The sequence below is a fragment of the Anopheles ziemanni genome, chromosome 2 (genome assembly GCF_943734765.1).
Source record: "Anopheles ziemanni chromosome 2, idAnoZiCoDA_A2_x.2, whole genome shotgun sequence".
NCBI classification, from domain to species: Eukaryota; Metazoa; Arthropoda; class Insecta; order Diptera; family Culicidae; genus Anopheles; species Anopheles ziemanni.
Window position 1 is genome coordinate 38,896,258 of NC_080705.1, and position 27,143 is coordinate 38,923,400.

The window sequence follows — 27,143 nt, forward strand, 5'->3', positions numbered from 1 at the left end:
GCCATGTTAGATTCCAGTCCGGGTCCGCTAAAACTGCAGTTAGCTTCAGTATCATTTTGCGCCCGCACGCTTCCATCCGAACACCCGTTCGTACTCTTGTGTTGAGGGCCTCCGGGATGGATTGATGGCCTTTTGACGTTCAATTCGATACATCTTGTCAGAATCAGAAATTTTAAGAACACAGCTTTTAAAGAAGCTTTGGACAAAAGGAAGTTTTTTTTCGATTAGATAATGTCCTTTTAAAAATATTCGTTTCGTTTCAGCATTATTTGTTAACTTATCTGTTCGTAAAATTTATTCCCAATATCATGATGAATTAGTTGGATTGTTCTTTATCTTGCCCAACAATGAAATGTTTCAAATATGTTTTCAAGAAGGATCTATTATCTTGTGTTTAATCAATTCTGTTAACGATTGCTTTCTATATATTATTTTTCTCTTTGCAATACTTCGTTTTTCAAGTGAAAAACTGCGTAAAATCTTGTTATTTTGCTATCTAATTCTGTTAGATTTGTTGCGTTACTCCAATACAGTTTGTTTGTTTATTAGCGGTTCTATTTAACTGTTTTTCAAAATTATGTAAACAGTTGCTTTTACAAAATGTTTGTTTTTATTTTTAATTTATCTATTTCCTAGCTCCACTCTAACGTTAATACAAAATACTCAATCCTTTGAGTTTGATTGCATGCATTGTTGTTTTTATTGACGAATGCTTTCTTTAGGCATTTAGAAACATACTACCGTTCACTCTCTGCATAGCACGAGAAAAGTTGTGCATTTTTGCGCCTAAATCATTGGTCCTTGTATGGAAAAAAAACCCGCTAAGGGGAATCTTCAACCCTTCATGAGTGCCCTCCACCAACCGTCGATCGGTGGTTGAATGGCGGAATTTTGAGTTCGGAAATAGCCTATCGTGTAGTGTCACTTTTATGGGTATTTTAAAGCTCAAAATTCACCTTGCGCTGGGTTTTCTGCACGTTCCCCGCTTGAAAGGGTAGCGAGTGTCGGCGGAAAACACGAGCCAAACGTCACCCAAGCCGGAGATGGTGCCATTCGCAAAGGGCGGAACGGCAGGACGCAACACGGGGTGAACGGGGTAGTAATTACGGCTGCCTGTAACTGATTTACAGCCGCAATTAAAACGATCTTAAAACAAGCAACATTCTGCGCCGTGTGCCGGCCCGCGGATGGATGCACACGCTATATACAGTGCAGTGCGCATTCGTCGCGCTGGGTGTGAGACGAGGAATCGAATGACAAGCAAACGGCAGGTTCGTCGCCGTGGTCGTCGTTGTCGCCAACGTCTTCGTCGTTCCCGGCTCTTCTGGAACAATCGGGTGCGAAGGGTCCTCGGGGAGCGGAAACGAGGCCATTGTAGCCTGTCAGTGCCCGTGTAACCTGAGGTGGGTTTTAGACCCGCTGGGTAGAAGTTTGTGCATATTGTTTTAGTGTTTTTTCCCCATTCTCGGCTCTTGTTATTTCACCAGTTTGTTCCCATTTCCTTTACATCAACGCAAACATTACGGGAGGGCTGCATAGGAGTTCCTTTATTCCTGCAAAAAACCCACACCCCGTTCCCGGAGTGCCCTGCATTCAGACAATTAGTGTTGATTTTATGTTTCAATGTCTGTTTTTTTCTCTCTACTGTCGCCTGTCCTTCCCGCGTTTGTTACACTTGCCGTGAAGGCATCGCATCCACTTGCCACGGAAGGGCGCATGCCTGCTTCTTGAAACATGAAAACCTCGCCCGACCGAGTCATATTAATTTGAACCTGCCCTGGAGGAGGGTGTCGAGCAGTGAGCTTCGATTCAACATCCTCCCCGCCTTGCGCAACCCTGCGCGACATCGTCTCCATCGTTTGTCGGATTTAATAAATTTGCATTAACCTTTCATTGTCGCATTGCTTGTTAATATGTTGGCTCGGCTTGTGTAACATGGTTATAGCATAAGAGCGATCCGATGTTCTACCGGTCGCTCGGGTGATCCCCTCGCTCACCACTGTCCACATAAACACGATGGATTGTCCTGTTGGAGAAGGGGGAATACTATGCTATCCATGACGGAGCGAATAATTGCTACATAAATTTTATGCACGTATTTAAATGAGACGGCTTCTCTTGTGCCACGTATCTTCCTTTACACGACCGATCATTCTAGCATTAAACATCGGATTGTATCGGATGGCGTTTACCAGTTATTAAATCGGGAAACCATTTCCGCTCCTAACATGCAATGGTACATGGGCAATAAAATAACCTTTACCGCCAGGTTGAAGACTGTTTATAACAAACGATGCCATTGATATGGTGGTCTGTAGATGGAGTATAATTTACCATGCCATGCTGCAATAAAACATGAGGTAGGAAATGAAGTATTTGCTTTGTTGACCCAATAAAGCATTGCATAAGAAGAACGTTTAGGGGTACGCTATTCAGCATCGCACGGTGTTCCGATCGACACCCGGTTTTGGGTCATGTTTTATAATGAAGATGCTCGCTACTTTATCTCAAGTTCACATGCTGAACAGGAGCCCTACTTTTTGTTTGCCTCGGACAAAGATATGCGCTCTCATATCCACTCGGAGTGAAGCGTGCTGGTGCATCGGGAAGCACGGTTTAAACACAATGGATCATCCCAAACGGCTCGGGGAATGTGTAGTGTGGTAACGAACGAGGCAAGTCTCTTCTACCCTCCAGGAGATGGGCCCGATATTCCGCCACGGGACCCTACGCCACTGCCGATCCCGTTAGAATTTGCTCGTACCTAAACTAAAAATAAAGAGAGAGGGCAACGAAAACGTTAAGAAGTATAAAAAAACGAAACATAAGCCTACAAATCTAGCACAAATCCGCGCCCCATTCCGACGCAACTAGTCCGGACGTGTGCTTCTACGCCCTTTGCTTCACGGGGTGGGTGGAGGGGATGTGCGAGGGGGTTTTTACACCGATCGACCGCAAGCAGCAGCAGCAGCTCGTTCCACGGTATCAGTGGGAACGATCGCTCACAGACCCCGTTCCGGCAAAGGGGTGGCCAACTCCGGTGGAGGTTGAGATGCTGCAGCAGACCAAGCACAGACCCCCTTAAGCCGGCCCTAGACACAAATTGAAATAAAAGCACACGCAGACAGACGACGGGAGCGAGGAGAACAAAACAAAAACGAGTAAAAGAAACGAGAACGAAACATTAAAAACCGTCAGACAAATCGAAGCGAAATTATATAAATTAGTTCACCCTATTCTAGGGGGCAGCGGCACTCAAACACTCCTCCTCAGGCCGAAGCGAGCCCTTCCCTTCGTGTTGGTTCAAGATCACGATCGGACCACGGCGGAAATCGGACCACGGATGGCATCGGCAAAGCCCGCCGAGATGATCACGTCATTCGGTTGTTTTGTATTGTAATCATTATGTTACTCGCGGGTCATCGCTTCACCCGCTGCACTCCTGACGGCGCACGCCATTGCTCTAGTCGTGAAGTTAATCTTCCTTTTTGCAAGAAGTGCAAAACAAAACTGAACTAACGGAAGGGGTCCGTGAGGGTGGGGGAACATTTTTGACGGCCTTTTAACTTAAGTGCATCTTCAGTTTGTTAGAAAAACGGTATTCTCAACCATTTCTGAGTTCTGGGGTTATTTTCTTCTAGATTAGGGAAGAAGCGCCTGGGACAATCCAACCAGATACGGTGATACAAAAAGCATGCTAGAATGACAAACGGGTGCACGAGGCTATCGGCGGTAACTAGTTGGGCCCTTGCGACGACCTTTACGTGATCGTAAGACTGATCCTACAAAACGCGAAAACCGTTCCATACCGACGCTGCTGACCCAAGCATCCGTCCGTGCAGCGGTAGAGCACTGGAAGATGGATCAATTTTTCTTCTCCCACCCTCCCATACACCTCATAAACCGTAGGGTTCACTTCCTGGTTCACAGGCAAACGACGGGGCGATCGCGATCCGGGCACGCTCAGAATCTGCTCCGTCATTTGCTTCTGGTCGTGTGGCCTTCTTCGTCGCAATGGTTGTTCTTCTGTACCTCAGTTCGCTATTTTGCACATTGTCCTCTTCGGCTTGGCACCGCACCCGGCGAGATGGTCCAGTTTCACCTGGAACACCGATGGTACAACACCGTTACGACGACCGGCACCGTCCGTCGAGTTCCAAATTGGAGTCTTCTCCTCTGCCGTGGCAAGCAACGAACCCTTTTTCGTGACAAATTGATTTGATCGTAGTCCGCCCCTTCGCTTCGTCGGAGGGGGGGCTTTCAGGCAGAGACAATTCTTTCAACTCATCGCTGCAATGACTATCATCTTGCTGAAGTGGGCGAATCAAGCTGCAAAGGAAGTACAGGAGAATGTGTTGTGTAAGGCGTGTTGTATTGCTCTTAGTTCCGGCGTGCTATTCCTTACCCGTTGGATGCTGCAGGACGCGGGATTTGCATTACTCGGGATTCTCGTGAGTTCGGTTGATAAACAAAAATTACAACTAACCACTCGGGACGTGCCGCGAGTAGTCACATCTTCGGCGTGGTGAAACGTAACGCTACCCTTTTACGGAGCGTCCGCTTCTCTCATGGAGCAGGCGGAAGAGTTGGAGGAGTTCAGGGACTACGTGGAAGTTCGCGATGGCTAGCAAGGGTTTGATCTAATCTAAAAATGATGAAGTTCCAAGAGCAGCACCGAGCGGAGAGAGCGAGAGAAGAAAGAGAGAGATAAAGATTCCCATACATCATGCCCAGGGCTGCTCCCCGAACTGCGTTCCGCTGCTCACCCCTTGGATTAACGGGTTCGGTGCATCTTCCTTCGGATCGGATGCCGAGATTGGGGATGCAGGACGCCGCGGTTGGCCCAAAGATGGACCAACCTCGCCAGCACGACGGCGGTGAAAACGAAACATACGGCCGGCGACGACAAAGCGGCCACCGATGTCGGAGGGGGGAGGGACAGTGACCTCTTGGCTCGAGGCATTTCCTGCGACTTTGGCTTCGCGAAAGACGGGAAGACTACATCGATTACCTTCCGATGATATTATGATGATGTTTTTGTCCCAAGCGAGAAACCGGAGGCGCAACGAGAATAGAACAGCGAAGGGTGGGTTAGAACGGCAGCGACACCCGGGAAGAACCGGGTGCAGCTCGGTGCAACGGGTTTCGCGGACCGAAACGAAGCGGCATTGTGATGTTGTTGTGTAACCGGGAGTTACACGACGATGGCGACGGAGCGGTGGGCAACGCAAGATATGATGCAATAAGTGTAATCATAACTACTTGCACCCTTGCCTTCGCCCCTTAGCGCCCTCGGGTGGAAGACCTGACTGGCAGAAAGTTAAAAGGGTTTAACGGGGCTAAAGAAAAAAAAGGCAAGAACTCAAGCACCCAGCGCCGATACTGGGACGCTTCTTTATCGATCTTGAGAGAACGCGCAGCGAGAGGTAGAAAATTACTGTCCGTCGGCAGGGACACTGAACCCAATGGTAGCCGGCGAAGCCGGAACGTGCACTGTCATCAGTGTATTGGCTCGCTGAAGGATTGAAGGCCGGTCCGGACTGGAGCAGGGACTATAGGTTCGTCTAACCTGTTCGCTTGGTGGAACTCGGAAGAACGAGAACCCTGACGACGACAAGACGCAGAGCTCGGGAATGCTCAAAGCATATCGATTGAGCTGTCCACTTTGAAGTGTAACGAACACGCGTGTATTCGCGTGTCGGGTTGTCTCAAGTGAGACACTTCACACCCTTGGGAAGCCGGTTCAACGACCGGGTGTTTGTGGTTTTTAGGGTAATTTGGAGATCTCCAGCAGAACGGAACGGTGATTGTTTTTTTGTTTCTCACTCTTTTCGGTTATGGTCTTCCCAAAAGAACCGTTCTGTCAATCGTGTGGACTCCAGGGAACCTGTGGCCGTTGCAATCAAACCGAAACGACTTCCAATGGCATGTGATGCCTTCATTCCAAGCGCAAACGATTGGAGATCATGTTACTGATGATCATTCCGGCTATACTAATGATGACCATGATCATGATCATTGCCACGACGACGCTTTTGTTTGCTCTCCATAGCGAGGCGAGCGGGGTAAAACAACCAATCGTCGATGGGGATCATAATCAAAACTGACGGAGAAACGGACGAAAACCCAAACTCCAAAATCAGATACCGCGAAAGGTGAACATGGACCGTAACATCAATGGCCATAAGACGTCCGAACTCGTGCGAGAACGAGACACATATACACACATTTGGTCTTCCAGAAAGTAGGGCCCCCGGGTAAGCAATGGCAATAAATAACGAAACAAAAGATCCAAGACCGGGTGGGAAGAGGTCCATCGGGCGGGACCGTTCAAGAAACGCACACCGCACACAGAACAATCTGTAACGGGATTGTGTAAGAAATGGTTGACTTTTCATGCATTCGACCTCAAAACTCCCGTTTCGTCAGAAATCTCAGGATTCAGCCGGTGAACTTTGTCGCGATGCTGCGGCAAAGCGGAATGCTCGTTTTAGAGGTAACGCATGTTTGACAGATCGGCATAGATACACTCGCACACACACACATTCACCGATACGGTGAAGCTGTTCGAGAACGTCGGATAAAAGATTGATAAGCATCAAGGTCGGTTGATGTCACTCGTATGAAGCACTGTTGGAAGTTCGACCAGCTATCCTTTCTGTAGAATTTCTAGCCGACAACAGTCAAACTGTCGACCGATCTTCCAGAACCCAATTTATTACGTCTACCCGTCGGGCTAGTCGTTATTCTTTGCCTTATCCTCCCAATACCCGAGCACGGTTGGTCTTTACGGATAAAACACGAGTAAATTAATCTGTCATCTTTTTTTATAGCGCGCGACGTTGACTTCTGTTCCCCGGGAGACACTAATTCTCCGAACATCCAAAGTGCCCATCCACTTTATCAAACAGCAGACAGGGCAGGGGCGCTTTGGAGTTGAATTTTTATGTTGTTCCTCTTCGAATAGAGTTGCATGTTTTTGTGTCTGGATGGATGGACGGATGGATAGATAGACTCCGCAGCAAAAGAGCTCAGCTTCTGGAGACCCTTGGCACCAGAAACATGACATCGATCCCGATTAGCACGGCTCGTCGATATTTGCGAAGAGTCTAGTCCAGTTCGTGGCGCGAGATTCCGCAGCCCTTTGCCAGGTTCCCTTAGTCGATAGAGCTGTCCACACATTGCTGCCGCTGCTAACGATAATGGCCGCACGTCGATGGTACTCGCTGCGTTGTCTCGGCGCTGAATTCCGACGCGAGTAGAATTAATGAAGAGTTTAAGACAAAACTCTCCGCGAACGGTGCGACAGCCGAACGTCAACTTCATCGTCGCCCGGCCTTGGCTATCAATTATCTGGAACGTACGCTGAGGTCCACAACACCGCGCTCAAACTTAAACACATCCATCCAAGCGCGTGCGTCGCTGGCCAGCGGAAAGAATCAATAATCTGGTCCTGGGGTCCGGTGGTATTTGCTGAAGCCTGACATTCTGCCTGTTTGTTGTGCTTTATTTCTGTCCTTCGTCCATCTGCGAAAATCCTCCTAGTCCGCGAGCACCTTCACCAACCCAGCCCTGCCACGCCAGCCTTCACGGACATCCTGGTCGTAGAAGTTGATCCATTCTAAAGTCTCTGCCGGCTGCAGTTCGGCACTAGAACCTGACGGACTCGCAGAACGCCCACGGTCGTCGCCGAAGGTCGCCTTAATAGGATACGATCGGAGCCAATCGACCGTGAATCATTGCAGCACTTATCACCCACTCAGTCGGCTTGATCATTAGCACACGCCTTCGGTTACCTTCCACGGCGGACCGAACCGAACGGAGTGGATCCCGTATTGAGGCAAGTTGTCTGCAGTTGTCGGTTAAACAAACGACGGCGCGACGCCGGACAAACACACAAGCGGATAGCTTTTCACACCTTATCCCTTCGGGGTGCGGCAACGTTCTAGCGTCTAGAAGGAACAACCCGGGAAGCACACAAACGGGATGCACATCCCCTGCCGGAGCTCACTCGGAGCTACCACCGAGGGTCGAGAAATATGATCCAATTTTAGGATGCGTGAAATGGGATGTGATTTATGTTCACTCATTTTCCCGGTCGGCTACCAAACCCCGTGGCGAAGGACGCACCCGGGGCGACGGTAGCCGCTACACAGCTTACGGTCGCAACAGGTACCCCATGCCCATCAGGCAGGTACGTGGAACGAAGACCCGATGGAAATGTGATCCTCACTCCAGGATCATCCACTCGTTACAGATATCGCCCGTGACGGAAACTCTGACCCGAGGTGTTTCGATTTACAGACCTTGAAGGATCATGAGGATGAGCTTACAAACAAACAAACAAACAAACAAACAAATGATGGAGAGTGTAAAACATTCAGCCACTTAACCTTAAGTTTCTGATGCTTTTACGACGCCACGTTTTCCTTGAACGGTGAGGTGAAGTGTCAAACGGGTGGTTATTTATCACCAACCGGTTTCTACGTGGACGGCATTGCAATTCATCGGTTTTGGCCGATCTTTACCTGTGTCTTGGACTTTTCAACACGTGATTCAAGTGATTAATTTGATTTTTTTCAAAGGGGTAGATATTTTACACACTATTAGAACATCCGTCACATCGAACGCCAAAACCTTGGGAGTACGAGAAATACTTTGAAATCGACCCTGAAACTAACGCCAAACCCACAGTTTACGATCGCACGCTCCGTAACCGGGGTGAAGGAGTTTCGAAAAATCCATTCGTTAAGGTTTTACTACCCCCTCCGGGAAGAATCGTAATGCTGATCAGTGTCTCAATGAAGCCCGGGCATAAATCACGCTATGCAAAACGGCCAACAACGGGAACGGCACAGAACACTCAGCGCCATTTCACCTGCCGCCCCTGAAAGATTCGTCGATTCGTGGTAGGAATTAGTTGCCTTCCACATTTTGCCACCCGTTTGATTCCAAAGACCCCGCCATAAATTCTGTCGTCACTAACGATCGCTTATCGATCGTAAAATGCGATGAGTCGGCTTTGTTCTGCAGGAACAAATCACGGGAGAGGGAAAGACATTGCTTTAAGTCCCTCACTTGAGCCACCGGATCGGGGAAAAAAGTAGCTCATTATACGATCGTAACGAATCGGTACCGTAACGGTTAGGAGTTCTGAAGGTAAGCGGTAGGAAAGTCGGTAGAAATACAGTAAGCCGAGCCTCGCCTATAGGCAGAGGGAGCGTATTATCCGGCGTGACTGACGGGATCACCCAGGATAAGCGCCTTCGCGCCGATCGTAATTGGTCGTACCGGTAAGAAGCGATGAATTCATTTTTAATAATAAATTAAATGAATTGGTAATTAATTGCCACCGGGTTCGGCAACGAGTGCGCATGCCGGTCGCGTCTCGATCTCTTATTCGATCGGCGATACAGCAGGTACAATGCTGCTGCAAGTTTGCCACCCTTGAAAAGAAACTCGATCCCTTGGACTCCCGGGAGGCCCGGAGTTCGGAAGGCAAGCTCAGTCAGAAAAAAAGGCGAGCAGAGCAGAGTCCACCACACGTCCCGGGAACGGCAACGGCAACGGTGGTGGAGAGGTTCAAGTTTTTATTGCAATTTTATTTCTGTCACGAGTATGTACGACAGCGAACATTCGCCCATCCGTGAGCCGTCAGTGAGCCGGGGACCTCCCGAGACATGGCCGAGCAGCCTTTTACAGCCACGCCAAGTCTCGGAGCGGAGGGATCTGTGCACCGTCTGGGGCTCTGTTTGTTTGTCAAGTAGATTACCATAAAACGGGCCTATCGTTTGTTAGGAGATTTCATTAGAATTCTTCATGCCTCTCCGGTTTTCCGTGTAGAACATGTCTTGCGGCTTTCCTCGATTTCTCCCGGGGCGGCCAGCAGCTATCCCGGCGAGAAGGTTAATGATCTTACGACTTCTAATCAGCTCGTACGGTGCCCCGACCGTTGGTTGGTAGGCGAGATACGGGGTAAATTTACGACCCCTCTCTCCCGCTAATGGAACGAAATGAAGCCATTTCGAGGTTCTAATCTTTTGAGAACTTCCCCCCCCTGGGCGAGCACTTTGGCACTCACCGAATCGGCGCAAATGGTCGCTTGGATGATGAAAAATAGCGAAGAATTATTCATTCCGACTAATTGGCGAAGATGCAACGCGACGGGTCTTTGTGCCATGTGCCGAAGATCAATCACGTCTCTTGTCGTCTACCGCGAACCGACGGAGCATATGAACCGCATTCATCAAAGTGGTATGTCCTCAAAAGGCAAACCCCCGTCGCGGTCATAACTGGGCAACAGTTGGTCCAACTTTGACGAAAGGTTGACACAAACCAACCCCTGCTCCAGAAAAAAGGCGAGAAAAAGTCCTTTTCCGGAGCAAAGCATGGACCAACAACGCATGGATACACAAATCAAGAAACCCGCCTCGATCATACAAGGACGCACTGCGACGACACACGTCAAACAGACGCCCGAACCCCGGCCCCGAGCTGAAAACTTGTCCCGCCCGGGTATTGGAGACGATGTTCGTGCGCGATTAACATGGCAGAAAATTGTAAGCATACCATGCTGCCACTGATAATGGCGGCGAGCAGTTTTGCTGCCGGTATTTTTATGTAGTGACGAGTTGGTGCGTCTCGTCGCTTAAAACACGGGCGGGGAGGACCTCTGAGTCTGGGGCCGATTCGTGCGACGTCGAGGCGTTATTTATGTGTATCAAACGCATTGTAATAGTGCAATCCATCAACACGGGTTTTAACGCATTCTGTGACAATTAAAATTCTTACATTAAGGATTAATGTCAAAAGTACGTGCTAGGATCGTGTGCCGGTCGATGGCAAGGATATAATGGAGAAATTCCTTCCAGGACGTTGTATCCAACTGTGCAATGTGGAAGCTCGAAGGCAGATGGGATGTTGCTGAACGCTCATTTAAATAAATGAAACACGTGTGATTGATGTTGATTTTACATTATTGCACACTTAGTGTGTTCAACAAATCTCTATCACACTATTACTTTAGTTCTTTTTCCTATCACACTATTACGTTAGTTCTCTTTACTAGACAAGAATTCGTTGACAAATCATAATGTTTGTCTAGTTTGCATAGTGAAACCTACTAACATTTTACAAGATATTAGTTTTTTATTTGGGAAAATCGAGAAGTTAAGAAAGTCAAATTCTCTAGGAGTAATTGAATTTAATGTTAGCACTAAAATCTTCGCTGACGATGATGAAGAAGCTTGCGAACAAATATTTAAACAACAAAGTCTCTTTCTGAATTCTATTTAGTTAAAGCTGAATACGGTAAGCGTACTCAAATTAATTGAACAGTTTCCAGTATTTGAAGCCCTTTTTGAGAATAAATAAGAACATCAAGTAGAAATAAGTACGAAGAATGAAGATCTCACTGATTTATGGAATGCAGCAAATGAGAAATAAGACTGTTTTGGTTTGCGAGTTTGAACCTCCATGTTGGGCCGAGCCTCCCTGCTTAGTCTAGAACTCCCGGTAGCGCTGGGAATCTAGAAATGGAGCTTTTCCATCCTTTTTCCAGTGCGATGGGAATTGGAACCCTCCCGGAGGGCATCGTAACTCCCGATATCTCGAAAGCAGCGCGCACTCCCGCGATCGGGGCGTAATGAACGAAAAGGCAACCGTGGGTCCATGATTGCATTTTGCGTGCCGTGAACCCCTTCCAGTCCGAACCCAGCCACCATCCCCCGCAGGAAAAGCGGGATGGAAAAGTTGCACATTTAATGAATTATGGCCCTTTTTATCAACGCCTACCACCGGGTTGCGGGTGCGATTCGGGCGAGGGAACGGCGGTAAGTTTGGACTCGGCGGTGAAATGGGTGTAGTACTCGTTAATTGTGCGACCGTGGTGTGGCCATTCTATTTTCCTCTTCCATTCCTACGTCCAGTGTCGCTGATTTGGGTGGTACAGCTTTCGTTCTCTTCCGCCACTGGAACAACGAGTTGTGTTGGATATTTTTCGAGTGTGTATGTGTGTGTGTGTGTGTGTGTGTGTGTGTAATCAGCATCCGATGAAATGTACGGAACGTCTATAGGCGCGTACAAAATTTATGGTCCCCGTGCCGAAGGGGCCAAAATGACACCAGCCCCGTTTTTAATGAACCACCACCTCGGTTCAACTCGGTTTCCCGGCGAAACCCTTCGGGAGCTCATTTCTTGCACCTACTGTGTACCAACACTTTTCTCTTTTTCACCTTTCCACCGTGTCTGTTTTCCGGCGGGAAGAATTGTCCCCGGCGCAGTGCATGGCACCAACGGAAACGGCCCTGATATCCAGAAACGGATGCTGTACATGTTCATGTAGTGTTTTTCTTTCGTTCCCTTAGTTTGCTCAGGTTAATTCTCCCTCTTTTCGCTCCCCGCGCCAATGGCATGCCATTCCGCGGGGCCGCACGGTGGATCCGTTTCGAGGCGGAATTGAATCAGTCTTCCACCCCTTCGTTGCAGTCCAGTTTTGGCCACCGCGGTCGGGGAGGCGCAATAAATTGCCAGCAGCCTGCAAACGTACACGATCGCCACCGCCACCGATCGGTTTTGGTTGTGGATGAATTTTACACGGTTAATTTAATTCCATCACCATCATGACCGGGCGGGGTTGGTGGCGTACAGCAAGGCATTCCTTCCAGCATCGGCCATTGTACTCCAGCTCTCCCTGATGGAAAGCCAACCCACCCCCCCGAGCCCCTCACTGGCAGCACATTCCGGGACCGGGTGTGCGAACGTGCGCAGCTTCCCATACCGAACCAGATACCGGATCGCTCGCCGATCGAGGACTTTGCCAATAAATCTTCGCACCAAATGTTTACCGTGCGTGGTCCGTGTGATGATGCGTTGTCCAAGCAATTGATGTGCTCTCGTTCTGCATCGGAATGTTCGTCCGCCCGAGACGGTACCGATCGAGCATAATTGAATGCGTTCCGTTCCGATTATTGGCAATATTGGTCGACGTCGAGCGACGGTCGACGGTTGTAATTAAGGCGAGCAGTCATAAATCATGTCCTGTCCTTTCTATATTTATTCACGCGTCCCCATCCGGGCTGCTTCTAGGAATAGGGTGGTTACCTTTCCGTTTCGGTGCACTCCCTGACCCCGGACGCGGCATGTTTGGATTGTATGCTAATAGGATTTTTATCCTTTCCCTCGCCGCACACGTGTAAGCGCGTGTGATCTCGGTTGCTGTGTGTGCGACGATCGTGCACTTCCATGTGCAATGCTGCACTTTTTCCGTCCCCCGGCGAAGCGACGTTTGATAGTGTCTACCCAACCGTCGCGCGTCCTGGTCGTCCGATGGCGTTAAAACGCCCTCCCGAGCACCGGAGGATGCGCCAGTACCGGAAATAATATAGTTACAGGCTTTTGGTCGGCCAACGGCGAACGATCGCCGTCATAAATCAGTGATCGATTTCTGTGCTAACAAGCGAGGGGAATTCATTGTTTCTGCCGTCATAAATATTGATTCCCGCTTTCTAAGCCGACACACGGCGGTATCGCGGATCGGTTCGATGTTGGCCGCCAAGAGCCCGACCGATTCGACCGGCGGTACATTATCTCGCGATCCTCTTCACGTGAGGCAAATTTGTATTTTACATACATCATTACGTTCCATCCCCGTACTATTACGAGCTCGTCATCCGCTCTCGGTTTTATCGCCGGGTTTGCGCGAAACCCACTCTGTTACACCTTTCCCGCAGTTGTCCCGGAGGCTACAAGGTACGTGCATGCATCCCACCGAAGACTCCCGTGCGGAACAAGCAACAACAGCAGGAGCAAAAAAAAGCGCAAGAAAAAGGTTAACGAACGGCCACATTCCTCTTCCTCCCCGCTGTGGGTAAAAAGGCACATTCCGATGTGGGAAAATGGACATTGCTCCCGCGCCATGTCAGGTTGTAATAAGCACTTTTTATAAGTGGTATCGATAAAATGTACGATTTGCTCAAAGTTGGGGTTTCGCATTGTACGACTATTTTTTTTTTGTGCGCGCAGCTTTATGTTGATCAATTATCATGTGTTGTTCCATTGAGTTACGTAGCTTAGTTGGTAAGACGTTGGTTTCCAACCTACAACACAGATGGTTCGAAACCCACTTGAACCACACTTTCGATTGTGTTCATTTGTAGTTTATTTAAAAACAATATTATAATAAAGTTTGCAAACTAACCTTTGACACTGAATATTCTATTTCTGATGTTGCACCGATACAAGAACCGCAACAACTAAAGCAAACCGGTAAAGATTTGTTGTCTCGTATTGTTTGTTGCTTGCTGATTGTTTTGCAATTACCGGTTGCACAATAGGTGAACATACTTGTTGTTCTGATTGGCCAGCGTGGCAAATATTTTGCTTCGTGCTGTACTAGCTGTATTTCCAACATGTAACGGTAGCTGGTCTTGGCTTTTTTCATCTCCGTCCACCAGACGGTCAGGCCCGATGCACCACCGGTGCATTTTCTTAGCGCATCCCATCGTGGCACAGATCTGTCAAGTGCCACCGGTGGAGATTGCGTAAGAAAGCAGTCGGTTTGGTCCGCTTGCTTTTGGCACCTGGCTCCGGCTCGGCTATTATTATGCAAAATCGAACCGATTGCCAGCGACAGATAAGCGCCAGTGCGGACGCAGCGAACCAAGGCATGCTGACCACGGCGAGCTTGCGACGCACAACAAATGGGTAGCATTTTCACCGAACAAGCGATGCGGTTTTGTGCATGTTTTCGAAGATGTTGGTTTGTTCGTCGCCTGGAGTGGGCTGAGCGCACCATCAATCCCCGGCAGGTAGCGTCTCAGATGATGGGTGCAATGGAGGGAAGCATCATCACGGCTTTGTGATGCACTTTAAAGGATGATTCCCAAGAGAAGGGAAAGAATAAACCGAGGCTTTTCGAAACCCAACGTACGACGGATGCAACCTCCGAACCGGGAACGTACCGGTAATGGGTTAGTCACGCTGGCCACTTAACACCGGGGCGATCTTCGCGTCCCGGAAGAAAAGAATGACTGTGGGAGCACTCAAAATCGAAACTGAGGTGCACATTCTGCTGGAGGTGTGGGGTTGGCTCGTGGACTTGTTCGACCATTCGTCTCGCGGAGGGTTTGGCAGCTGATCGTAATGTAATGCACCCTAGAGCATACACAAACACACACACACACACACACTCCCAGCACATAGCGGTAAAAGTGCTCGGGAAACCCTTGACGGAAAACTAAGGGCTATAGATAAACAGGCACGCCACCTTCTCCGGCACCAGCCAACGCCAACCGGTATTGTAGTTCGTTACTTGTCTGATGGGTTCACTTTGTCAGTCGTGCAATATCCCGCAACGGGACGCCGTGTGCAAGCTAATAATGCTAACATTCACTCTTCTTCTTCTTTCTTTGCAGCAAAAATGAAAATATTTTTGCCACTAGTGGTGTGGATAATACTCCTGTTTCGAACGGTAAGTCCTATATTTTAAGTGGAAACTTGATTATACAATTTTTCGTTTATTTTTCATTTCATTTTAATCAACTTTATATATGCTAATAAATCTACATCAATTCGAAAACCGAGTAAAACTAGGCTAAATTTGGAATTAAACTCAATAAAGTAAAATCAGTGGACCATCAACACTAGAGAATTGAATGTTAAAACTCCATATTCCATTGCATTAAAAGTCAACTTTGAATAAGTATGAGATATGAACAACTTCCTTTTTTTGTTAGCCAAAAAGTGTTCGTCAAAATGCTGATAGTTAAGATGTTAGATCGAAATGATAAATTAGGTATTGTAACAAGCGTAAATTATTTTTAACTTCTAGAAGACACGGTCAGCAAATTATGAAACAAAAGTTGAATAAATGGTTATGCTTAAAGTCAATTTACATCTTCTTTCAGCAGAAGAAGATATTGTACAGTTACCAATATGTGTGACAATATTGTATAGTTATCAAAATTACTTTTATATTAGTTACAAACAAATTGCTAAAAACATACAATTTCATAAGCTTCTTACACATTATAGGTTCGTGATATTTTTTTACGCCACGTCATAATTCTATTAAAACAAAATCTTCTCTTGCCCCAAATTAACAGTGTTGGTGATACAGAATTTACTGATTGATAATTATAGTTTCCATTGAAACTTGTTCAGTTCTTCGCACTCGCAACAACGGATTTCACTTTTAAATATAAAGATACAAAATGAAGCAAAATTGTGAAACAGTGCTGTTAAATTGAGCCAATGCAAGCTGGCCCGTCGAGTCGTTTGATGAGGCGACCCGATAAGCGCAAAAAGCAGGCTTGAAACCGTCCTGGGGCATCCATTTGATGCAGTTGCATCGAAATGATGTAAGTTCCCCTTGGAGCCGCCTTCGGGGAGCATTAGCGTGAAGGGTAAAAATGCAACCTTGCACTTGGAAATGCAGACGCCAAAGCAAGGAAATGCGCAAAAAGGCCGATGCGCAGCAGACGAAAAACGAAAAAATGCACACGGACAGGGGAAAACAAGCAGACTCACCAAAGCGCTTCCCGTCTCTCGCCGGTGCGTATCACTTACGCGGGCGCGTGTAGTGTCTTTCGGATTTGGTTTCCTCCATTTCGTCGCCATTTGCTCGCGACCCCTCCCTCCGCGGGGTCCCCCGAAGCTTCCTGTCTGCTGCTGCACATTTCGCCTTGTTAACGTTGGCGTTGCGTGCGTGCAAACGCGGGCAGGCACACGTTTTCGTAATTAGCGCCTGATTCCGACAACGACGCCGTCGGGACGATGCGTCCATCCCCAGCCGGGCGGTTGGACCGCCAACATTCGACCGCTTAACGAGAGACGCGATGCGTCCCCTCGGGGGCCGTACGTACGCACGTACGTTGGGGATATGCTAAATTGGAATTTTATTGTGCGACCAATGTGTGGAAAGAAGGGTTTCATCGAAGGCGGCAAGGGCAACTGCACCGAATGGCGGTCTGGGTCTCGTTTGTTGCCTCGAACCCGGCAGCGCCCCAAAACAAATCACCGATCACCGACAATTCCGCCGTACACGGATAATTGTAGGAAGCATTGCACCGGAATCGTTATTCATACCGCGAGGATCTCGCTGGGAAGCTGGCAACGCTCGCCGAATGAGGATGATATACTGAATGCCACACGTGACACGCCATTAAACATGCTCAACATTCAGAATATTGTCATAGACGAGGAATCAGTGATAGCCGCTCTACGGAAGCTGAACAAATCATATTATCCGGGACCGGACGGCATTCCTTCCGTAGCTCTAGTCATGTGCGGGAGTAGTCTGGCTCCCCATCTCGCCCGCTTATTCCGTCTGTCTTTTCTCCAAAGCACTGTACCAAAGATTTGGAAAACCTCCTCAATGGTACCTATCCATAAGAAAGGCGATCTCAACGTTGCATCTAATTATCGAGGCGTAACATCTCTCACCGCATGTGCCAAAACAATTGAAATACTTATATATAACGCACTGATTAATCCGTCCGCGACGTACATCTCTTCGGCTCAACATGGGTTCATGCCTAAACGCTCTACTTCTACAAATTTAGTAGAATTTGTCTCAGAATGTATGAGTAGCATGGACAAGGGCAAGCAGATTGATTGCATTTACACAGACCTGAAAGCCGCCTTCGATAGTGTATCTGTAGATATACTATTAGCTAAGCTAGATAGGCTCGGCATGTCAGAAGCAATCCTGCTATGGTTCCGCTCCTACCTAAAAAACCGGGTGTATTACGTCAGCTATGGTAGATCTCGTTCTAACGCTTTCCTGTCCACGTCCGGAGTTCCGCAGGGCAGCAACTTAGGACCATTGTTGTTTTCGTTATTTATTAACGATCTGTGCTACGTTTTACCGACCGAGAATTTCCTCATGTACGCAGATGATGTGAAACTCTTCCAGCCAATGAGTTGCGCTAATGATCGTGATAGCTTGCAGCAGTGTTTAGATAAGTTTATCGACTGGTGTGACCGTAATTTCCTAGTCATTTGTGTTGAGAAATGCTCTGTGATATCATTTACTCGTCTAAAAAAGCCTGTACATGCTGACTATAGAATAAGACAAGCTATTATAACGCGTACCGACCGAATCCGTGATCTAGGTGTCCTTTTAGATAATAAGTTAACCTTTTTACCACACTATGACAACATTTTAAAGAAAGCTAATAGGACATTAGGGCTAGTTAGGAAAATGACATCTGATTTTAGTGACCCTCTATGTTTAAAAACTATCTATTGCAGCCTTGTTAGATCAATATTAGAATTCGGTTCTGTAGTGTGGAGTCCAAGTGTCGCGTCCTGGACAAATCGGCTTGAGGCTATACAAAAAAGAATGACTAGGTATGCCATAAACCTTTTACATTGGCCCAATAGCAATGACATACCATACTCTACACGTTGTCTGCTGTTAGGGATAGAAACACTTGAGAGAAGGAGAGAAAAAGCCAAGGCTATGTTCATGTTAAAACTGTTAAAAGGTGAAATCGACGCCCCGAACCTACTGCAAAAAGTCGGTATCCAAGTCCCACGTCCAACCGCTAGACATTACACCTTATTGATGACATCGCGGCATAACAACCAGTATGCCAGCAATGAGCCTATTTCTGCGATGATAACTAGCTTTAACAGAGTGTACCACAGCCTCGACTTCAATAGAAACACTCATGAGTTGTTTGAGGAATTAAGACACGTGTCCAGATGAGTCCTTGTTATATCACGTCCAGTAAATAACCATTTTAAATGTAACTATGTCTTGTGAAGCCCACGGAGGCCGACAAGTGTCTTAAACAAACAAATAAACAAACAAATAAACAAAACGCGGAGAGCGTATATAATTGGAAAACAATTTCCCTTCCTTCGCCTTCGGGATGGTCGTGCCTAACTGCATTCAAACGAATATTCCCCGTTAGGTGTGCGGGAGAATCCTCGCTGGGAACCGATGTATCACCAGCAAGGAATCAATTGAAACATCACGCAACTGGAAGACTTTTCCTCGCGGTCCCACCAGGTCTGCAACTCTTTCTGTCATTCGATGGCCATTCCGGCGAGATTCCAATCGAAATCCCTCGACCAATCAAGGCTAGAACACCCCTGTGCCCGCTGGAAGGTGCGTGTGATCTTAAATCAGTGATCACCACGCGGAGCATAAGGTAGTCGACATGTACTAACGTAGATGCGCCTGGTTTCCTTTCGGTGCACCGTACTCGTTTCGTTCGGTGCTGCAACTTCCCTTAACGTATTCCAACAGGGACGACGAGTAGCAGTGATAATAATAAAAAAACGGAAACCCCATCGACCACCGGTGGACCGATGCGATGAGCACATTTTTCACACGACCACTAGTGAGAGTGGAAAATGATGACTATCGCTTCGTTTACACTTCTGCGTTTAGCGCGACGTCGACGTGGCGTGTTTGCTGTAAGACGATCCCGGTACACCGGGCTGTGTTTTATTTTTCTTGAACGGTGTTGTACTTTCCGGCCCCCGCTCCTTCCTCCCCCGATGGTCAATCACCAACGGTGCCGCCCAAGCCGAGCCAATATTGTGGCAAATTTATACTCAATGAACTCCACCGCTTTGCCAAGCAACCGACGCCACCTTCATTCCATTCCGCATCAAGGTCGGTCGTTACGGTTGGCGTAGCCTGGGAAAGGATCTACCGCTGCCGCGCATCCATTTTCCAGCATCGTGGAGCAAATGAAAATTATTTAAACCCCAGCCGCATTTTATTTTGTCTTCCTTCCGTGCTCTGTTTGTCGGTGATTGGAGGTCGAAGTGTTTTGTCCGTTCCTTCGCGCGAACGATGGGTTTTTTAAAACTCGCCTTTAAGTGGGAGGCGATCGCCATTAAGGAGTGGTAGTTTATGTGCCAGTTTTAAAATTGAAAGGAAAAATATATATCATGCCATTAACACTGCAAATTGAATATCGGAGGTGGTAGTAAAAATACGCCGCATTCCACAAACGGGGACTATTTTAGAACAGTTCCTGTGAGTGCCTTTTCCGATAAAAAGTTCTTGGATCAAGGAAAAAAAAATGAACAACATAACGACCTTTCCCGGTAAAATGTAGCTCGTTTAAGTGGAATCTTTTCAATGAGAGCTCGTGTGTGCCTAATTAGTGGCATTTCTCTCGCTAACAGCTGCCCTAATGAGCGGTCTTGGTCGCGATGTGAATATCGTAACCGCTCGTTGCTAAATATCGACCGAATCGCAACAGTCCTGTGCTGATTGGCAGCAAAACCGTAATAGTAATAATGGTAATAAAAAACAAAACTGCTCGCTACACGTCCCATTCGTGCGGCAAAGGAAGAACGTTCCATCATTCCGCCGGTCGCGAGTGACGAAGCGAACGTAGCCGTGTGTCTGCACATCCGTCTTCGGAAACTGTGTCATTAGCTTAACGATCAGGCTGCTGCTTCGGGATCTTCCGGGAGTGAATCTTGGTGCCCATCTCCAGTCGCTAACTCTCGCTGACCTAGGAGATGAAAAATCATTAGTCCGTGTGTTCCGGTTTCGGAGGGCTCTGCACTAACCGTATTGGGAGCGCACCGCTCGATAAACAATCGTTTCCCTGGTGTACCGGGTGACTCGTTGGTTTATTCCCAGTTCGGCCGCACAGCTCCGGCTACCGTGGGATCGAGAGTATGGGATCCCGATTGATCGTGGCATGCATACACTACGGTGTGGAACTTGGACACCCCCTGGGCAACTTGAAAACGGAAGGATTACGACACCAGAACCGGCCCCAGCGTTGGTTCGAGCGTACTCCGGCACGGCATCCGCAGAGGACGCACTCGACAAGTGACGGCGCAGAAGGAATAACTGTTCTTTCCTCGCCGTAGCAACCCGTACGGCTACCGTGCTTACCCGACAACCGTGGTCTCCCCTCGGGGAAAAGTGGGGCCACCGGGCGGGGGGTTTGTTTTTATCTGACACTAGGAAAACCGTGCCATCCGACGGCGGCGCGGTCGCCTACCTTGGCGTCCTGAAGATGGCACACACCACGGCATTACCTTTGCGCGGGTTTTGCGTGGAATTTCTAACCGGGACCGGGACGAGGGAGACATTATGTAGGCCGCCATCGCCACCACCGGTCGCCACCGGCATCCTCCAGGGGGTCGTCGGTTGTAAAAGCCAAATGTCATACGGCGGCCGCAGTGCTGCCAGTCAGTCGCCGATCGATCGGCCAACTCTACCGTTACAAGTCGGCGAAGACGCGCGCTGGTGGCCAGACGCTGCACTGCCAGGGCACTTAGAGGGTTTGTGAATTCCCCCCCCCCCCGTTTGTTTTTATTCGCAACCGAAGGGGTTTTTGTTTTTCACATTGAAAACCGGTCAACATGCACACACAAACCACTTTTCGGAAGAAAGCAGACAAACCGGTTCGTCCAGGCCTGGTGCTAAAACGGTCCCGTGTCGTGGCAGGCCGCGTAACAACTTGCCGTGCGGGAAAAATCGGTTCGGTTTTCTCGCTTTTCGCCAACAACGTGTGACTCTTGGTCGGGCCCAGTTTCTAGCTCGCAGGCGTCGTTAACCAGCCGCAGCCGGGTTTCCGAGTGCGAGTACCGATGCGGACCGAGGGATTGTATGTGGGTCAGAGAACTATTGGCAAATGTCAGAGCTAGCGCGTCCCGGCAAGAACCTGGACCGACGACGATGTTCGCTGGCACATTTGGATGTAGTTGACGGTGAAAAATTGTCTGCTAAACACGACCCCGCCGTGCTGCGATGGAGGACACGCGATTTGGCCGCGAAACAATGGCCTCAAAATGGACGTTATTAACGATGCGACGGAAGGCGGAAGTACAGAGCGCTCCCAAACTGTCATCGCTGACCCGAATGCAACTGTCAAAAGAAGAGAAAGAGAGAGACCGCACAGCAGCGTTTTTTTGTTTAACTTTCCACACATAAAAATGTTAAAAGGTTAGTTTTCAACTATGTAAAACATTTGTAAACATTGTGTCTTAGATGTAGAAAAAAAGTATCTTAAAATGTCCAATGATGCATGCTCCACAAGACGCCAAACTGGTCCAGGCCCACACTAAACACTGATTCCCTTCAGCGTCGAACAGCGAGAAACTCGCGGGCCCAAGAGGTGCTTATTAAATTAAATCTTTCCCCGGCCGTACCGTTAGCCGCTTCGCAACGCCCATTCCGGCGTGCGCCCCGATGTACAATGATAGAGTTCAATGGAAATGAGAATTTATCTGCGTTATGCTCTAATCAGAGCACTATCGGGGGCAATTTAAACCGGTGACTAGTCGACGGAATGCCAGTACAATCAACCGAGCCGCAAAGCGAGAACCAGAGGACTCGCGCCTTTGCCCCAAACAACACCTTGGCGGCGGTGGGGAACCCATTAAATTTAGACGACCGTTCGGGAGCTCTTTATAAGGACGTACCATCGGTATCTGCCGCAGGGAACCGTTCGAAGGTGACGGTGTTCTGATGAGCGCTTGCCGCCTCATAGGGAAACCAATTCTGGGTGCCAATTTAGCCACCGTAATGGAGACAGTGCTTCTGACAGGCCGCCACCGGCTTTCGGCCAGACATTGGACACGTTCTGGCGGCACCGTTCCTTCTCTACCGAAGATATATTTCTATTTTCCAATGTTTTTTTGTTTCCATTTTGTCCTCCTCCTCATCCAACGCAGATGCCTACGGTATCCCGCGGGACTTAAGAATCATGGGACCTGAAAGGCTGTGTTCTTCTAATCATTAGTTAATAACTATTTCGCCCGGTTAATGTCCGCAACTAGAATAACACACACATACACACAGACACACGGCGAAAAGTGGAAGAATGAACGAAAGCGCGCGGCTTTAGAGGGGAGGTTCCCGAAACGAAGCTGAAATTAAGAACACGACCACCAGATCACGAGCAGAAAATGAAGAAGGTGTGGAGTCTGGCGGTACATTGAACCTAGCGGCTGCTCGGGCAAAGAATATTGACCGCCAGAGCAAACGCCACATTGTTTGCTGCCAGCAAAACTTTATCTCTACACACCTTTTCTGCCCTTTTTTTTTGGTGTGTTTCTCTTTCTCTCTTGTAGGTCCCTCGCTATATAGACGAGATGGACGTTTTTGTTGATGTAATTTTCAATTTCCTACGCACTCACTTGGGGATTACGGTCGTGGTTCAAACATAATCGAAATACACGCGGTTCTCCAGACTGGGACTCTCTCGGGGATCTCACACACGCCAATGCGCGATCGAACAGCGCCAATGTAAAATTGAATAATTTCAGGTGTTAATTGATATTTGTAAGGGGTGGAGTGCCGAATATTTTGGGTCTGATTGGATTTCCTTTTCCTTCCTGTCTTTCATTTTGCGCCAGCGCGCGCCGCTTCTAATCAAATTCGGACCGACCATGGCAAGGAGTTCTGGAGGAGCGGCCGGTCTATGAAAAGAGAGAAGTTAGACCTGCTAGCGCTACGTTGCCTGGGCGGCAAGGTTTGTGCTAGATGATGGCTGGGTTAGACAGTCCTGGAGTTGGTGCGTGGAGAAAGAGACTAGACCTGAGTTAAACCCACATTCTTTCGATGTTATCGGTCAACAAAAAACGCTTTCAAGCGATATTTATTTTCATTTTCCACCATATTTTGCGAGCGCCAATCAATATAATCGCTCGGAGGTACCGTTTTCACAAACAGGTACCATATAATTATCCATCTGTGATAATGCCGGGTGGTAAAGGTGAACGAAACCATGGCTCTAGATTTCTGTTTTTTTTTTTTGTGTTGTCCTTTCCAACACTTTCAATTTATGACTATCAAAAAAAAAACAACTATTAACGCGTATTTTAAACATACAGAAAGGTAAAATTATGATGGAAGATAATGTAAGATGTTTGATGGCAAATATAGCTTGAAGAAAACACAGTTTTTTTTGAGTAAAGCAGATTGTCCAAACCGTAGTCAGCTTAATTTAAAGAGCCTAATTTTTATATTTTACATCGAGATGAATAAATATGAGTTAAAAACTATTATTCCACATTCACCGTCAGCTTGAGCTCTGATCTCTGCTCACAAGCATAACCGTTTTCTCCGTACTTTCGATCGCGCACAAATGATACGTCTGCCGTATGCATCGTTTCGCCACTTATTTGCATACAGCCTCACCCGGTTACGGCATTTTAGGGGCTTCACTTTCCATTTTCATCATTATGATTCACTTTCACTTCTCTGGCGTCGAACACGAAACACAAGCGGGTTCGCGTAGTATGGAAAACAAAAAAATGAAACCCTTCGGAAAGGGCAGCACGCACACCTCAAGGGTTTCTTCGAGGGATGTCGACAGGGCCTGTTGTGGTTCCGTTTTCTGCACAACGGGCTCCGCAATAGTCGGATCAGCTCTAGGATTGGTTTTTTGCAGAATTGCAGAACCAATCCACTGCTAAAGGGATTATCCTAATGAATTCGTACTGGTGGTGATCAGCTCGGAATGCTCCCCCGGTTGGAAATAATTAACAAAACTGTCCCAACGTCGGGTGAGTTAATTGAATAATTGACGTCGCCATGGGCACATCGACAGGCAGGCGCACAGAGTAATTTTATTATCTGCATTTTCCGCCGCCCCTCCAGGCGGGCCGGAACGCGATTAAAGCAGCATCTCCAAGGGGAGCGGGGAAGTAGTTTTAAGACAATCCTTCACCGATTCCGGCGCGGCAGAAGAAGAAACACGCGTTGGCTTAACCCTATTCACCAGGCGGGACGGTTGCGGCTCGAAAACCGCATTTGCGGCGGATAATGGAGCGTTCCTTTATTCGCTTGCCGACAGTGCTTACGCAAATATTTGCCGTAATGATGCACACACACACGCACCTAGCACCCTCAACCTTGGGCCCACGGCTACGGGCCCACGGGCGTAAACCCCGGCCAGTCGTAGGGAGCATCTCCGTGCTGGTGGACCATTTTTCTTTGCCGTTGCCGTTGAAGATTATTGCGAGCGCTTCTCTCCGCAGGGGTTCTACTGCGCCGGAATGTGGCCCCGTAATGGTTGCCGGTGCGCAAATCTCAATCACCCGGGAGGTGGGCAGACGAGGAGGACTCAGTGGATTCCATTTGGTTTAGCGATTTAATGACAGGATTCACCACCCGGAGTTAGGGAGGATGTTCCTGCGGCGTGTGCTACTTCTTATATTCCAACCCACGGCTCCAGTGAACCGCAGTAGTTCATGGTTGTATTAGAAGTACGAAACAAAATCTGGCACTAACCTGGAATTGATCAATTTGGCAGGGTTTTAACAGCTAGCAAAGAACATTTTACAATCGGAAATACTTCCACTTCAATAGCGAATAGGCGGCGAATTGTTTAATTCCCCTTAATCTGCTCATTCTCGAGGTATACCAGCACCTAATGAAGTTAATGCCTCCCCGCTGAATGGTCATTGTTTTTTGTAGGGACTCTAACCGATCCTTCCATAGGCGTTTGGACGCTAATAATTGCGTACACTTTGTTCATAACTCGCTAGGCCAAGGGGCATGCGTTAATGGTCGCCGTTTGTCGCTAATGTGTCGCCGGTAAGTTGTTCACACTCCAGACCGACCATAGGAAGCCAAACATTTGATGATGGGCTCGCGGAGCCTTTTGAACTCGGGATGTTAACGAACGAACTCCACAGAATGATCCGGCAATGCAACATGACGTTTTTAACGACCCCTAACGTGGATAGGCATTTACGCACGGTTGGGACCAACTTCCTTCCCCGAGAGCGCCCGTATTCTGTGGAGTGGCGACCTGTGAGTGGCGCTGGATGAACAACCTTTTCATGTGTTGACCTTACAGTGACTCCCAAAAAAACCAGTTCCTTAACGATGTGCAATTCTCGGAAATTTGGTGTACAGCCAAGGCAAATATAAATGGCTTACTTTCGGGTATGGCCATTTATCATCATTTCTCGGCTGACTCACGACGCCCGGTGAGAAATGGCAGACGTTTGCCATTTTATTTGAGGATTCCTGTTTTTTTTCCTTAGGGGCTCTTTTCTCAGCTTGCTTTGGTCAATTTTCATTCCGCTAAAGCAAAGAATGCCACTGCAATCTGTCCCGGAGGGTACAGGCATACAATGGAAAGTGCTGCCTTCTTTGGCAATCAAGTGGTTTTGGGAAGAACCTGAAATTCCTCGTCGACTGGGGAGCGCATTAGCTGAAACTCCGAGTGGAGAATTTCGGGAATCTTGTACACTCGTTACGGGTCAACTTTCCTCGTTCACCCCGAAGCCGGGTCCATTTACTACCGATATGAGAGTAATAAATCTTCCCAAAGCCCCATAAAAGAGGAAGGTAGCGTGTGCAAATTAATAAGCCTGAAGTTTCCCCCCTTTTTGGTTTCGTCGGTTCTTGGGTGTGCCCGCGCGCCCATCTTGCATCTCTCGGGTGGACGACCATTTTATTGCCCTCTGGCGGCCCAAAACGTGCCCATGCTTCACCATGCCATCGAGCATGCCGAGACATAATACCGAGCAAGCAGTCCGAGAGCTAACGGATCCTGATCCCGAACGAAGCCGGAGCCCATTGTGAGCGCCATTATTTACAGTATCACCAGCGGCTTTTACGACCCCCGCGCGTGGAGCGGGATAGAAATCGGCTAATTACCATGTCGAAAGCGAATCGTAATTAAATGCAATCAATAGCGACACCCCACCACGTGGTCCACGATCATCCAGCGCCGCCGTCGATCAATCAAGTCGCGTGACAATCAGTTTTACACCGACGATCGATCGATCGATCGATTGCACGACTCCTCGGCAGAACACGGCTCGGTCGGGTCTACCGTTAGAATTGGGGAGGTTCCTTGCTAGACTGATTGTTTTCCCGCCCCGCCACACGATGCAATGGGCTCGAGAATCTTTCGAACGATCCCTTACGTCATATAGGGATTGAAACGAACGAACTGGAGGAAGGTGGTGGGGCTCATAGAAAACCCCACTCACAAATAATAAAAAGTTGGGCTGGAAAGCACGACTTGCAACCGAATCGGATGCCAGACACGGTGCTAGAATGCCACCAAGAATTCGTTCCGGTCAACCCGGTGGCGCAAAGCGGCATAAAATACGCCTTTTACGGAAGCTGCGGGCGACTCCTGCCACCGAGGGTTTAGGAAGTTCGCAACGCTCGGGCGACCCGTCGT

General features: G+C 48.2%; 1 protein-coding gene across 1 annotated transcript in view; it reads left to right on the forward strand.

Moving 5' to 3' along the window:
- LOC131282754 (uncharacterized) overlaps positions 1 to 27,143 on the forward strand; it is a 125,736-nt gene that overhangs the window by 9,838 nt on the left and 88,755 nt on the right. Inside the window, exon 2 of the mRNA XM_058312292.1 lies at positions 15,414 to 15,469. Within this exon, the coding sequence (XP_058168275.1) occupies positions 15,414 to 15,469 (56 nt within the window). The remainder of the gene's footprint in view (positions 1 to 15,413; positions 15,470 to 27,143) is intronic.